This window comes from Gadus morhua, chromosome 4 (genome assembly GCF_902167405.1).
Source record: "Gadus morhua chromosome 4, gadMor3.0, whole genome shotgun sequence".
In the NCBI taxonomy this organism is placed as follows: domain Eukaryota; kingdom Metazoa; phylum Chordata; class Actinopteri; order Gadiformes; family Gadidae; genus Gadus; species Gadus morhua.
In genome coordinates this window covers 5,616,983-5,631,982 of record NC_044051.1, presented here as the reverse complement: position 1 = coordinate 5,631,982, position 15,000 = coordinate 5,616,983, and the positions used below count along the sequence as shown (strand labels likewise).

Here is a 15,000-nt window from a genome sequence, read left to right as displayed (position 1 = left end):
AGCAATGAAGGGCAAATTAGCTCCAAAACGCTGAGTGTCTGGCATGAGATAAGGCCACAAGCATGCTAAATTGATTTTCTTGTCTTGAATCACCGGTGTTGGGGGCTTGGGGCCTAAGGGGGTGGGGGGGGGGGCTCTGAAGGGAGCGAAACTAGGACCAATGTAGGATTGCTGTTTTCGTTTTTTAGGCCAATGGTTAAAGGTCAGCAAAGTGGAAGGGGAGGGGGAGGGGGCTGCAATAGAGAGAGGGGGAGGGGGGGAGGTTTGGGGGGCGATCAGCAGCTGGTCTTGAAACCAGTGCGGCGGCGGTGTGTACTGGAGTCACCCACCCAGTCACTGGTGGGTCTGGGAGGCATCGAGTCAGCTTCCTGCCTCATGGCTCACGAGCCAAAGTCAAAGAGTTGGGGAAATTACTCTGCAATCTGGCCCCGAGCCCCCCCTCCTCCTTCCTCCCCCCCCTCCCCCCTTCTTAAGGGTCTTAAGTCGTACAAGCCGGCCTGTACCCCCCCCCCCCTCCCAGCCACGAACCATCGCCCGCTGCCCCTCGTTAGCGAGCTAATTAGAGCACTAATTGCTTTTTGATTGCGGTAGTTTTCGGTGAGACTCTCTCAGAGGGAATACACAAATAAACACAACACACCGAGTCGGTTTCCTCGCTGCGCTCAAAGGCCGGCGACGTCCAACGAATCCCAGGTCGCAGAACGCAACGGCCCGGGAAAGTAGGAACCAGCATAGAGCTGGGGTTGCCAGCACGAATCCCTAGAGTCGACCGGGTAATCTAAGAGGGTGAATTTAATACAAAGACATTTTTGAACTACCCCGGGCACATGTGAGTCAGGATGTAGAGCGGGTTGGCTGGTAACCCGGGAAGGTTGCTAGTTTGATCACCAAGTTCCTCCTCGCGAGCGTCGAGGTGTCCCTGAGCAAGACGCCTCACCCTCACTGCTCCTGACGAGCTGGCTGTCGCCTTGCGTGGCTGACACCGCCGTCAGTGTGGGATGTGTTCATGAACGGGTGAATGTCAGGCAATGTTGTAACCGGCTTTGAGTGGCCACTGGTAGGAAAGCGTGATATAAATGCAATCCATTTCACATGTACTACCCCTGAGATGCCCTGGAGCAAGGCACCTATGCCTCACCAGTTGGCGTTCCCTAGCCAGAACGCAACAACAACTGGATGAGGTTGAACCACACAGAGGGGAACTCAGGAACCTCCTGTTTCACTCCCGGGGCAGAGTGAGCTCATGTTTCACGAGGGGTTAAATACCGACACATCTTCCCCATGAGTCTCTGGTTGCTTTGTTTAATTTCCTGTGCAGCGTGTGGTTCCTCTTGACAATACGAGGTGTGAACGCACAGCTGAAACCTTTTTTGTAACGGTGTGTGTAAAAATGGTTTCTAATAGGAAGGCGGGTTTGTGTTAAAAGAGAACGGAATAGAGGAAAACATAGCTGGGGTTCGACAGAGCCAATGGGTTCGTCACCCAGAAGGCAGTTGGTTCGGGCCAAGGGGGATAACAATCGGGGTCTACATGGAAATAGTGATGTCATAGTCACCTCGGGAAAACGTCTTTACGGATGCATCAAACAAAAAAGACAAATCGACACAAACAAACGTTTTTGCGTGTTTAACGCTGGTATACTGTGTCGGTCGTGCCGCTTCACGGTTTCAACAGTTACCTACTCGTTCTCTGTCTCTGTTATGTTACTTTATGATCCGTTGTGAGCCTGGGCTCGGCTTGGAGCTGCTCTTACATTGGCCCATCCTGGGCAGGTTTACTCAGCTGCGGCCCAGGTGTTCGGACCGCTGGCCGGCCGCCACCATCTTGCCCTAATCGCAGCACCTCAAAGAACTGGCACCACTTCCATCAAACCCCTTCCTTTTCTTTCCAGCCCGTGTGTGTGTGTTGTTTACATCTGATGGTGTGTGTGTGTCAGCGTGTGTGTGTGTGTGTCTGTGTCAGCATGTGTGTAGATCTAGATGTGTTTGTGTGCCCTGTGAGTGTCTTTGTGTGTGTGTCAGTGCGTGTCTGTATGCATGCTTGTGTGCTGTCTGACTGTGTGTGGTGTGTACATGACCGTGTGTCTGTGTGTCTGTGCTTGCCTGTGTGGGGTTTGTGCGTGCGTGTGTGTAGATGAGGGCCGCTCAAGCAGGAAGAAAACCCAGTCCAGTGTGAAGCTGAACTCCTGTTTTTTCCAAACACTGAACACAGCAGAGGGCTGAGAAGCTCTTCCACACAGAAACTTTGAATCTAAACACTTCCCATCCAGGTGAGATTACACCTGGAGACTGTGGAGCTGTTTCCCAACTAGGGGTCGGGAGCCCATTTGGGGGTCCCCTGATTTGCATATGGGGTCGCAGAAGATGGCTGACATAAGCTTGAATTATTTAATGATCCATTAGAGGAAACTATTTTGCTTGGTTTTAAAGGGCCAAAAGACGTCTGAAACAACAAACCTAATGAGTCACAGCAATGAGCAAATGACTTCTAATCACTGAGTGTGATTGGTATCACCGGTGGATGCTGATTGGGTAAAAAACTGTTCAAAAGTACGGGGGTCACACACATTTTCAGAGTTGGAAACTGGGTCACGGGCCAGAAAAGGTTGTGAACCGCCCGCCTTAGGGTATTGGGAGTCGAACCCCCAACCCCATATGGAACACTGCGTTAAAGAGCTTCCAGGGGGGGGGGGGGGAGGGGGGAGGAGACCAGCCAGAGCAAGTTTCAACAGCTTCCCAGGACGCACAAGCACACCTTGCTCACTCCACCCCCACACTCCCTCTCTCGCCCCCATCCTCCTCCCTCACCCTCCCTCCCTCGCCCCCACCCTCACCAAGGAGAGGCTTGAGTCAACAAACCGCCATGAGGAGAAAAATAAATAAGGAGCTGGAGGGGTCGGAGGGTGGGGTCGGGTGAGTCATGGGGGGGGGAGAGAGAGAGAGAGGGTCAACTAAATGGGGAAGAGAGACAGAAAGGGGGGGGGGGGGGGGAGAGAGAGGAGAGTAAGAGAGAGAGAAAGAGTTAGACAAAAGTAGAGAGAGAGACAGGGGGGGTGGGGGAGAGAAAGGAAGAGAGAGTCAAAGAAATGGGGGAGAGAGGGGAAGAGTGACAGAAAGAGGGAAAGAGATGGGAGAGAGAGATAGATAAAGGTAGAGAGAGGGGGGAGGAAGAGAAAGGTAGAGAGAGGGGGGAGGAAGAGAGGGAAAGAGAGAGGTAGAGTCAGAGAAACGGGGGAGAGAAAGAGAGAGAGAGGGTCAAAGAAATACATTCAAAGCCCGTTTTGCTCCGTTACAACTCTACTGCCATGCAGTAACTCAAGCGCCATCTATTATTAGGCTGTCAGAAATAATACCTTATCGCCCAACTCTAATGATAGTAATAGTTCTGACGACGATAATCACCGTGATAAGATGATTATTACCCCCCCCCCCCCCCTACACCACCACCATCGCCCTTATATGGTCGGCTTCACGGGTCACCGGGCAAAGAACCAGGACTTCCACAACATCAAACCCTCAGGTATGAGCGGTCCAGCGAACCGACCGTTATCCTCCCTCCCCTCCCCCCTCCCTCCCTCCCTCCCCAGGGGGGGGGGGGGGGAGGGGGGAGGGAGGGAGGAGAGCACATCGTGGAGGGCCTGACGGTGGACATTGGCGGTCTGGCGCGTTCTGCTCTGAGACAGTCGGCCCTTGTAGACACCCCCGCACCTCCGCCTCCACCCACCACATCCCCACCCCTTCAGCTCCTCCTCCATATCCACCTCCGCCTCCACCCACCACCATCCCCACCCCCTTCAGCTCCTCCTCCACCACCACCCCCTCCACCACCAACTTCTCCTCCATCCTCCTCTCCACATCCACCTCTTCCTCCACCTTCTCCTCCGCCCACTTCACCATCTCCGCCTCCAGCACCCCCCTCCTCCACCACCACCTTCTCCTCCCATCGGCTTCTCCACATCCACCTCCTCCTCCTCCACCACCACCACCTACTCCTCCACCAACACCACCACCACCTGCCTCATCACCACCTTCTCCTCCTCCACCTACACCCCCTCCTCCTCCACCACCACCTGCCTCCTCCACAACCATCTCCTCCTCCACCACCACCTCCCTCATCCACCACCTTCTCCTCCTCCACCTACACCTCCTCCTCCACCACCACCACCTTCTCCTCCTCCTCCACCACCACCTGCCTCATCCACCACCTTCTCCTCCTCCACCTACACCCCCCTCCTCCACCACCACCACTTCCTTCTCCAACACCCCCACCGCCACTTACTCCGCCATAACCACCTCCTCCTCCACCACCACCACCTGCCTCATCCACCACCTTCTCCACCTACAACCCCCCCCCTCCTCCACCACCATCTACTCCTCCACCTTCCCCTCTACCTTCTCCTCCTCCACTACCTTCTCCTCCTCCACCACCTTCTCCTCCTCCACCACCTTCTCCTCCTCCACCACCTTTTCCTCCTCATCCAACACACCTTCTCCTCCTCCCCCACCACCACCTCCTCATCCACCACAACCTCCTCCTCCTCATCCACCACCACCTTCTTCCCACATCATCTTCCCCACATCCACCTCTTCCTCCACCTTCTCCTCTACCACAACTTCTCATCCTCCTCCTCCACCACCGTCTCCTCCTCATCCACCACCCCCTCCTCCACCACCTTCATCATCGCCCTCAGCTCCTCATCACCTCGTCTCAGCCAGGGCCAAACCCTAAGCCCTGTGTGTCCTCTAAACCTCCACAGAGACACACTCAGCGGGGTACATTGAAGAACAGGCCAGGGTGGCTCCTCCGGTACGTTTTTTTAAACAGCAGAATTAGAGGAGTTTATTTTATTTTTCCTTTTATTATGTTTTGGCGGGTATGTGCAAAAACAACAGCGCTTCACTCGGAGCAGATCTCAAGCCTGGGAGGCTTAGGGAACATGGAACAACACTTTTCCCAAAGTACACAAAATAATACGACCAAAATAAGAAAAGGACAAAAAAGGTAAGCAAAATAACGGCATCTGTTTTGTACACAATCAATTTACAAAATATAATAAAACTTTGTATAAAAAAGGGTCTATATAAAATCTATAATCTGTGATTTCCGTTGGATCGGTCAATGGCGTTTTCTCCCGTCCCGTTTCACGTCAGAACGGATTGATCTTTACATTCACTTTTTCGCGTTTTTTTGGTTTTTTGGTTTTCCCAAATTTGTCTCTTGTCTCGTTGAATCCAGGAGTGTCTTTTCACTGAGGTAGAAGGTACACATTAACGTTTGTTCGTTTTTCATTTTTTTTTATCCTCTTCATGAAAAAAAAAGATCCCGAACTTTCCGTCTCAACTATTCGAGCTACGTGCTCGACGGCGGCGGCGGCGGGAAGACGAAGCGGGGCGCGTCGAACGGCTGTTCGTAAACGCCCGAGTTTCCGTCCGAACCCGAGTCGGACCGCGACCGGACGCTGTCTTCACGTTCCGAGTCTGCGTCCAGCGATGTGTACGTGTTTTCGGGACGCGTCAGGGTTCTGCTCGGGGTCGGGGGTCCGGTCGGGGTCCGGGTCCCAACCCGGGATCCGGCTCCGTTTTCGGCTTCCGAGGAGTTTTCCCAAACGTTCCTGACGAAGTGAAGGAGAGTTGGGTTCAGAGGTTACTTTGGAAAACTGTTGAACCTTAATCAAGTAAATGAATCCATTCACGAATTAATGAATGAATCTGATATAATGATATGGGGGGGGGGGGGGGGGTACAGTTCAGGGACTGGGATGCTTCTCTCCAAGACTACAGGTTGTGGGTTAGATTCCCATTAACGATCGAGACTCCCAAACCATCCTTGCTTGTCAAAAAATAGATCTAAATCATCCCTGATCCTCAACACTAGCACCCTATGAACCATGAACCAAATCCCTGATCGACCAATCACAGAGGGCGGAGGGGGGAACCCACCATGAAGGTATTGGTGGGCGTCGCTCTTTCGTGGGGCCGGCCGTAATCCGTCCCGCTCTCTCCGTCCGCGGACGATGGACGGTTCTCTCCACCCGGGTACGGGGGAGGTACCCCAAAGTGTAGCGTGGTGCTGGGCAGCTGCATCAGGACGCCGGGAGAGGGGTGGTCGTAGTGGTCCGACGGGACCCCCCCGCACGGGTAGTACTCCCGGCACTTGGACGAGCCCAGGCTGTAGGAGTCCCCCAGCGTCGGCCTCTGGTCCAGACTACATCCTGGAGAACCACACACACACGTATGGAGCGTTTAGGACAGGGAATGGATCTGGGGAGGGCTGGGCTAGGCCGCTAGCTAGTGGGGATCACACACTTTAATTAAGGGTGTATTGGAGTATAGTTTGTGGTTGTAGTTTGGTTGCGTTTTTGTTTTGTATTTTTGTAGTTTTTGTGCTATTTAAGGTGAGAACCTTATCTTCAACAACACCTTTAAGATAAGGGTCTCACCTTAATTAGCACAAAAACTACAAAACTACAACCACAAACTACAAATCATAACCACAACTCCAAAGAGAAACCCGAAATCAAACCTGTGAACTCAAACCACACTTGACATAAAACGATAAAACGATAAAACATCTAAAGTTTTGATCCAGGGAGAGGTGTGCTGACCTGTGAAGGCCTCTGATTGGTCCAGGGGAAGCATGTGCTCCCGGCGGAGAAGCGAAGCCGATTGGCCCCTGGTAGTGGCACAGCAGGGGGTCGTAGGGCCGCCTCCAAGTCTGCATCACTTCCTGTGTCGGCGTGGCACAGACCTGTATGTGACACATTAGTATTATTATCAATTATCAATTGACCCCTGGGGTTATTCAAATACATGTACCAAAACAGATTGGACTGTGCCACAAACACAAAATGGACTATTCGAAGAAATTAAGATTGGACTATACCAACTTACAGAATGGACCATATGACAAACACAGATTGGACTGTACCTCAAACACAGACTGGACTATACCAAAGCACAGATTGGACTATACGACAAACACAGATTGGACTAAACCACCACAAACACAGATTGGATTAATACCAAAACACAGATTAGACTGTACCACCACAAACACAGATTTAACATTCACTTGTTACTCCTCGATTGGCTTTATTGTCATAAATACTCTGCACTCTGTCCAGTGGTCGAACTGTCTCAAAGGTTTTAGCTAAATACTCGTACTGGTCCGTGACTCTGGCTTCCAGCGTCTCCGTGGCGACGGGCTAAAGGCCCAATCAGAGGTCTCTAATGGGGAGTGCTGGGGGCTGGCCGTACCGTTCATGTCCTTGTGCTGCAGGTAGTATCCGCTGAGGGAGGAGGCCAGGTACTGGTGGCTTGCTGCCGCTCTCCGAGGAGATGTACCCCTCCTGGCGGTCCGCCAGCGTGCCCTGGGAGGACAGGTAGCTGGGGATGTCCGCCGGCAGGTGGGTCTCGTCTGGAGCCGGGAGGGTGGAGGGAGAGTTTAGTGACCGATGGCTAGTTTCAGCTAATGGCTGTCTTAATCTCATGGATAGCTTCAGGTGATGCATAGCTTTAGATAAGGGCTAGCTTTAGATTACGGCTAGCTTTAGATAACGGCTAGCGTTAGCTAATGGCTAGCGTTAGATAACGGCTAGCTTTAGCTAATGGCTAGTGTTAGCTAATGGCTAGTGTTAAATAATGGCTAGCGTTAGCTAATGGCTAGGGTTGAATAATGGCTAGCATTAACTAATGGCTATCTTTAGATAATGTCCATCTTCAGATAACGGCTAGCTTTAGCTAATGGCCAGCGTTAGCTTTTGTTTAGCGTTAGATTACAGCTGTGTTTTTCTTGAATGCCGAGTTAATTACTCGTTCATAATTATTTATATGTAGGAAATCCTTTTTTTTTTTTTTTTTTACGGAAAAGGAGCGCACACGCTCCACACAGCCCGGCCCCTCCCCCCCTCACCTGTGTTGGTGACGCTGCAGTCCTCGCTGCGCCGCCGCGTGTGGTAGATGATGACCACCCACACCAGCGAGGTGCCCACCACGCAGCACACCACCGCGATCACCACGATGCCCACCGTGTTCCAGCCGTCCTCCTCCGACCCACCGGCCGCCGCCGCCCCGCCCCCCATCCCCAGGCCGCCGCCGCCGCCGCCCCCGCCGCCGTTGACCCCGCCCCCGCCCTCGCAGTTGGGGGCGGGCAGCACGGCCAGGCGCACGTCGCCCCGCTCGGTGCCCAGCGCGTTGGACATCTCGCAGGTTGTAGCGGCCCGCGTCGCCCTCGGCCGCGTCCACCACGATCAGCAAGCTGGTTGGCGGCGGCGAAGAAGTGGCGCTCGGTGACCAGCAGGGGGGCGTCGTCCTTGGTCCAGTTGAGGCGCGGCGGGGGGCTGCCGCCCGCGATGCACTGCAGCACGGCCGTCGCGCCCTTGGAGACGGTGCGGTCCCGCAGCGGCCGCAGGAAGGACGGCGTCTCTGTTGGAGGAGGGAGGGGGAGAGACGGTGACTGTTAGAAACATGGCGAGTTTCGAGCAAATTGATAGCTTTAGGTGACGGCTAGCTTTCGCTGATGGCTAGTGTTAGCTAATGACTAGCGTTAGCTCATTGCAAGCGTGAGCTCATGGATATCGTGAGCTCATGGCTAGCATTAGGTAACGGCGAGAGTTAGCTAATATCTAGCTTTAGCTAATGGCTAGCATTTAGCTAATGGTTAGCTAATATCTAGCTTTAGCTAATGGCTAGCATTAGCTAACGCTTTGATTTTGTTAATGAAGACTGGTTAATTTTTTGTTGATTAATATCTATCGTCATTCTTTTCTGTGAAAAACAAAAAAATTGTAAGCGAAGCCGCTACGCTAATGCTCGTTTAAAACGTAGCAGTGTGGGGGAAACAACACAACGACACAAACGCACGCACAAACACAAGCGTGGTTCCCTCGTGACCACAGGCTCCTCCCCCTACCTAGCACGGTGAGCGTGGCGTTGGCGGAGATGGCGCCGGCGGTGTTCCGGCGGTGCAGCTGTACACGCCCACGTCCTCCGCCTTCACGTCACGATGAGAACACGTCGTCCTCCGGCATCACGTGCATGCGGCGTTCCCGGGCCGCCGGGAAGTCCACGCCGCCGTCCTTCTGCCAGGCGATCTGCGGCGCCGGGTGGCCCACCGCCGCGCACTCCAGGCGGGCCGTGGCGCCCGCACGGATGCTCAGGTCCATGGGCGTCTTGGTGAAGGAGGGCAGGACTGAGGGGGAGAGAGGGGGGGGGGGAGAGAGGAGAGAGGAGGAGAGGAATGAGACTGATACGATCTGAATCAGGAAGGAGAGGTTCAGAAGGATATCTCCTTGGGTATTTGCACGTACAAAGAGTGACTTGGTTCTAGGAGAGTGATTTGGTGAACACTGTAGAGTGATATGGTGAACAGGGAGAGTGACTTGGTTCTAGGAGAGTGATTTGGTAAACACGTTAGATGAGTGTGGTGAACAGGGAGAGTGACTTGGTTCTAGAAGAGTGATGTGGTGAACACGTAGAGTGATGTGGTGAAAGGGAGAGTGATGTGGTGAACAGGGAGAGTGACTTGGTTCTAGAAGAGTGATGTGGTGAACAGGGAGAGTGATGTGGTGAACAGGGAGAGTGACTTGGTTCTAGAAGAGCGATGTGGTGAACAAGGAGTGTTGTGGTAAATAAGGATAGTCATTTAGTGAGCAAGGAGTGATGTGGTGAAAGATGGTGAATGAGTTGAGTGACTTGGTGAACAAAGAGAGTGTCTTGGTTCCAGGAGAGTGATGTGGTTTTGAGTGTTTGCTTTGTATTAATCTGACAGAAGCTCATCGTCCGAAGCGACTTTCAAACAGACGGACGAAATTCCAATGCTTACTGTTGACGGTGAGCTTGGCCTTGATGGAGTACGACGGGCCGAAGTGGTTGGAGATCACGCACTGGTAGCGGCCCTCGCTGGAGAAGTCCACGTCGCGCAGCCGCAGTGTGGTGGTGTACTCCGTCACCTCCGTCACCTCCGTCTCCACCCCTGACGACGCGGCCGCCGTCGAGGAGACGGTGGAGGTGGAGGAGCCGTCGCCGACGTCAACGCCCATCCCTGGCCACGCCCACCCCAGTCATGGCCCGCCCATCCCAGTCATGGCCCCGCTTATCCCAAGTTATGGCCCCGCCCATCCCAGTCATGGCCCCGCCATCCCAGTCATGGCCACTCCCATCCCAGCCACTCCCATCCCGGCTCCTCCCATTGTGGCCCCGCCCGGCATGGCTCCGCCCCTCCGGCCCCGCCCTGGGCGCGGAGGTGCGCCTGGTTGAGGGACCTCGGCGTCCGTCCAGCGCCTCGTTGTCCTTCTTCCAGGCGAAGGTCATGGGGGAGGAGCTTGAGGAGGCGGCGGAGCAGACGAATGGTCACGTTGGAGCCCTTCAGCGCCGACTGGGTGTCGGGCTGCAGGGTGATCTGGGGCTTGGGGAGGTCGTCTGGGGGGGTGGACGGACAGGTGGACAGACGCACAGATAGACACACACCACAGACACAGACACACACAGACACAAGCAGGTACACACAGACAGAGAGGTACACAAACACACGCAGACAGACAGACCAAAACACACAGATATACACAGAGACACACACAGGTACACACAAAACACACACACACACACACACACACACACACACACACACACACACACACACACACACACACACACACACACACACACACACACACACACACACACACACACACACACACACACACAGACATAGACATAGACACACATAGGCAGACAGACAGACCAACACAGACACACAGAAAAACCCATTAATATACACCATGAGAGAAAACTTATTTGGCTGAATTTCCGTTGCATGACCGGCTAGGACCGGGCCATGACATAATTGGAAATAAAGAGAAGAGAAACTATTTTTAGACCTGAAGAATGACCCACACCCCCAGGTTTTGCAGTGGAATTTATTATTCAATGTACTTCTATATTAAAGTATGAATTCAAAGACATTTGGTGTCTTCTGCTAATCCGACAGCACCGTTAAACCAACCGACCAGGCTTTCAGGGAGTCCTGACACAAACCTGGACCTTGTCCCCCACTTAACGGGTTATCAGTGTTCCTAAAGTGCATCCTTTTACGTGTTGTTCCCTAAACTAACTTTGCAGTGCAAACACAGACCGTGAACACACACATTAAAGTCACGACGCGCTCGGCGATGAAATCCAAGGCTGGACAGATGAATGCCTCCGTATATATATCGCTCTGCTCCCCCTCATAACGAGGCTCGTTTAGAGAGTCCGGGCAGTGGGGGAGAACCGTCCCGGCTATTTGGGTTCGGTTTGGACATGGAAAACCTGTCCAGTAAGAAACCACTGCTCGGAGTGTATGACACACACAGACACACAGACACATACGCACACACACCTTCCCTGCATCGGTGCAACCAGAGCTCCTCTTAAATAAATCCTACAGTCAGGGAAAGTGGTGAGCATCCTGTGCTTGTGCCCACGTGTGCCTGTGTGTGTGCATCTGTGTGTGTACAGGTTGTTCGGTGTATAAGCCACATAAAGTGTGTGTGTGTGTGTGTGTGTGTGTGGGGGGTCTGTGTGTTAGTGCCTGTGAGCGTGTATACGTGCAGGTGCGTGTATGTGTGCGTGTACAGCGCGCGTGTGTGTCCACGTGTGCGTTTGCGTGCGTGTGTGCCTATGTGTGCGTTACTGCATGAATGCATGTTTGTGTGTGTGTGTGTATGTGCGTAAGTGCATGGACGCAAGTGCGCGTCTGTGTATTATGCGTGCGTGCGCTCGTGACGACGCGTGTGCGTGCGCTCGTTGCGTGTTGCTGTGCGCGTCACTCACCACACACGAAGTCGTCCTGGCCCACGGAGAACAGGCTCATGCCCTTCAGCATCTGGGGGTGGGCGCAGCTGGCGTGACGAGGGGCAGGAAGGCCTGCGCCGCCACCCACGTCGCCAGCCACTTGATCTGGCAGTCGCACAGCAGGCTGGACGTGTTCAGGTGCCTGGGGAGATGGGGGGGGGGGGGGGTGGGGGGGTGAAACAAGATCGCATAAGGAGAGGGGATATTTCCCTTGCTTCTTTTTCACATTCGACAATTTTCATTTTTTTCCTACTCAACAGGAATTCAAAAAAATAAACGAGCGCACTCTCGCACAGCGGCGGTTTTTACTGGGTATATAACGGAGGTTTCTGGATGAATAGGGCGTCTTTAAGAGTGTGTCCCCCCCTCTCCGATACACACCACATTCCTGGGTTTATTTATTTACTGCGGTGCTTTCGACGCTGTGTACTATTTACCCTCTCACAGCTACAATGACTGTATGGCGTGTGTGTGTGTGTTCCATGTGACATTCTATACCGCGCCGACCGACCAATCAGGAGGAGCCACGGCGATGTCATTGTCCTACTTACAGTTCTTCCAGGTTCTTCATCTGCGAGAAGGCGTTGCCTTGGATGGACATGATGGCGTTGTCACTCAGATCCCTGGTGAGCGAGAGAGAGGTAAAGAGAGAGATGGAGAGAGAGAGAGAGAGAGGAGAGAGAGAGAGAGAGAGAGAGAGATGAGAGAGAGATGAGAGAGAGAGAGAGAGAGAGAGAGAGAGAGAGAGAGAGAGAGAAGGAGGGGTAGAGAGAGGTAGAGGGGTAGAGAGAGAGAGTCAGAGGTAGAGAGAAAGAGCGAGAGCGAGAGCGAAAGAGAGAGAGACAAAAAGAGAGAGAGGAGAGAAAGAGAGAGCCAGAGGTAGAGAGAGATAGAAAAAGACAGAAAGGGGTTGACGCGAGAGAGACAAAGAATGAGACACAAACAACGGTTCAGAAACACGTTTATAGAGAGGGCGGGGCGTGTGACAGACAGCGGGACGCGGCCTGGGCTCAGACGGTGCAGATCCTATCTAGACGTGTGGGCTGGAATCAAAGAGCTGGCGGAGCGGGGAACAATGCTACGCTGAGTGCCGGGTTCATTCATCAGGCCCAGCGGCTGACTGCTCAGAGCCGAGCGGCCCTGGGAAAGAACTGTAATTACAATCAAACACAGCTGTTTCTCTTCCCAACACACACACATGCACACACGCATACGCCGACACAGACGCACACGCCGACACGCACCGACACACACATAAACACGGACACATCGACACACAGACACACAGACAGGCCGACACATGCGCCTACACAGAAACATGCACATCGACACGCATGCACACCGACACACACACCGACCCACACCGACCCACCACACGCACACACAGACACAGACACAGACACACACACACACACACACACGCACACAGGCTTAATTGCAATCACAGGCCCCTGAGATAGGATCCGCTCTTCCTCCTTTGGTGATCAATGCACTCTGGCAGGACATGCGTCAATAGACTAACGTGGTCTTTGGTCGGCGGGGCCCACATAAAAGCAGGGGATCTAGAGAGGCCGGGGCGGGGCCCAGCCGACACACACACACACACACACACACACACACACACACACACACACACACACACACACACACACACACACACACACACACAGGCCTCTCTGAGAGCCAGGAGGTTTCAGAGGGGGGGGATCGAACAACGGTGGGACTCACAGGTGTTCCAGCGTCTCCAGGCCGGAGAAGGACTTCTTGGTGACCGAGCGGATGTGGTTGCCTTGTAGGAACCTAAGAGCAAGACGGAGGAGAGAGGAACGATTATTAGATGTAAATCAACATTTATTACAGCGCTTTTCTAACCAGTGCATTCACCCGTTCATGCACACATTCACACACGATGGCGGTGTCAGCCACGCCAGGTGACAGCCAGCTGGTTCAGGAGCAGGTCAGGCGTGAGGCGTCCGCTCAGGGACACCTCGACCCTCAGCTAGGACAGCTAGGAGGAGCCGGGATCGAACTAGCAACCTTCCGGTCACCAGCCAACCCGCTCTACCCTCCTGAGCCACATGCCGCCCATTATTAGTTTGGGTTGAGCTTCTTGTATTTTGGACGTTTGGTGGTTAGCTTGCTAACAGCCGGCCTCAGGGGACTGAGAGCGAGGCCGTTGTGAACGAGGAGGATGGAGAGAGACTCCTGAGGGTACTTACAGTTTACGGAGTCTGTCCAACGCGGAGAAGGGCCCGTTCATATCCTCGATGGTCCAAGAGATCTCGTTGTTTTGGAGATCCCTGAGAGAGAGAGAGAGAGAGAGAGAGAGACGAGAGACTGAGAGAGAGAGAGAGACCGAGAGAGAGAGAGAGAGAGAGAGAGAGAGAGAGAGAGAGAGAGGATGAGAGAGAGAGAGATGTGAGAGAGAGAGAGAGATAAAAGATTAATAAAAGAGAGCGAGAATGAAAAGAGGACAGCGTGAATGAAAGAGAGTACGAGAGAGAGAGAACGCGAACGAGAGAAACGTTAACAAGAGAGAGAATAAAAGAGAAAGAGAGAGAATGAAAGAGAGAGAGAGAATAAGTAAAGAGAAGGCAAAATGAAAGAGAGAACGACGGCGAGAATAAAAGAGAGAGAACAAGGGAGAGCGAAGAGAGCGGGTGAACGAAAACAAGACCACACAGTAAAGTCAGCAAAAAGAACACAGGCAGGCCACGCTGTGTCTGAATAATAAAACGGTCGCAGGCGGTCATGAGGAGGCAGCAATTGAGACATTCAGATGATTTTCAAAGCGGCCCCAACAACCCCCGTGGGGAACTTCTCTCCCGGCTTCTGCGGCACGTTTTTATGAATCAACTACGGTGGCTTTCTGTCCCCCCCCCCCCACTGGGAGCTAGGCCGGGTGCCGAGCTTTTACTAGACGCACGTGTTGCCCGTTCAAAGCGTCCCCCCCGGGTTAGGGCCGTACTCACACCACACCGCACGCCACGCAGAGAGCAGCGAGCGTGGGAGTTCCTGTACGACTCCACATTCCCTGGCTGAAACGCGAGCCTTTTCCCTCTCAAGGCTCAGTTATGGTTCCACGACGACACAACGCAAAGGGGGGGTTTACGGACGCGTCACGTTGTCACGGACCCTCCTTGTGTCCAACGCGAGGGGTTTGACGTGC

General features: G+C 53.5%; 1 protein-coding gene across 1 annotated transcript in view; it reads right to left on the bottom strand.

Annotated features, from left to right (window-relative positions):
- Positions 1-4,838: 4,838 nt before the first annotated feature.
- The window catches only part of lrig3 (leucine-rich repeats and immunoglobulin-like domains 3), a 28,118-nt gene continuing 17,956 nt past the window's right edge, over positions 4,839-15,000 (bottom strand). Inside the window, 23 exon segments of the mRNA XM_030354384.1 lie at positions 4,839-5,541; positions 5,544-5,611; positions 5,936-6,211; positions 6,605-6,659; positions 6,661-6,696; positions 6,698-6,747; positions 7,257-7,318; positions 7,320-7,416; positions 7,912-8,209; positions 8,211-8,255; positions 8,257-8,423; positions 8,911-8,958; positions 8,961-9,001; positions 9,003-9,189; positions 9,823-9,964; positions 10,216-10,269; positions 10,272-10,346; positions 10,348-10,418; positions 11,811-11,885; positions 11,888-11,973; positions 12,383-12,454; positions 13,560-13,631; positions 14,051-14,131. Coding sequence (XP_030210244.1) covers positions 5,350-5,541; positions 5,544-5,611; positions 5,936-6,211; positions 6,605-6,659; positions 6,661-6,696; positions 6,698-6,747; positions 7,257-7,318; positions 7,320-7,416; positions 7,912-8,209; positions 8,211-8,255; positions 8,257-8,423; positions 8,911-8,958; positions 8,961-9,001; positions 9,003-9,189; positions 9,823-9,964; positions 10,216-10,269; positions 10,272-10,346; positions 10,348-10,418; positions 11,811-11,885; positions 11,888-11,973; positions 12,383-12,454; positions 13,560-13,631; positions 14,051-14,131 — 2,350 coding nt within the window. The 3' untranslated portion in view covers positions 4,839-5,349.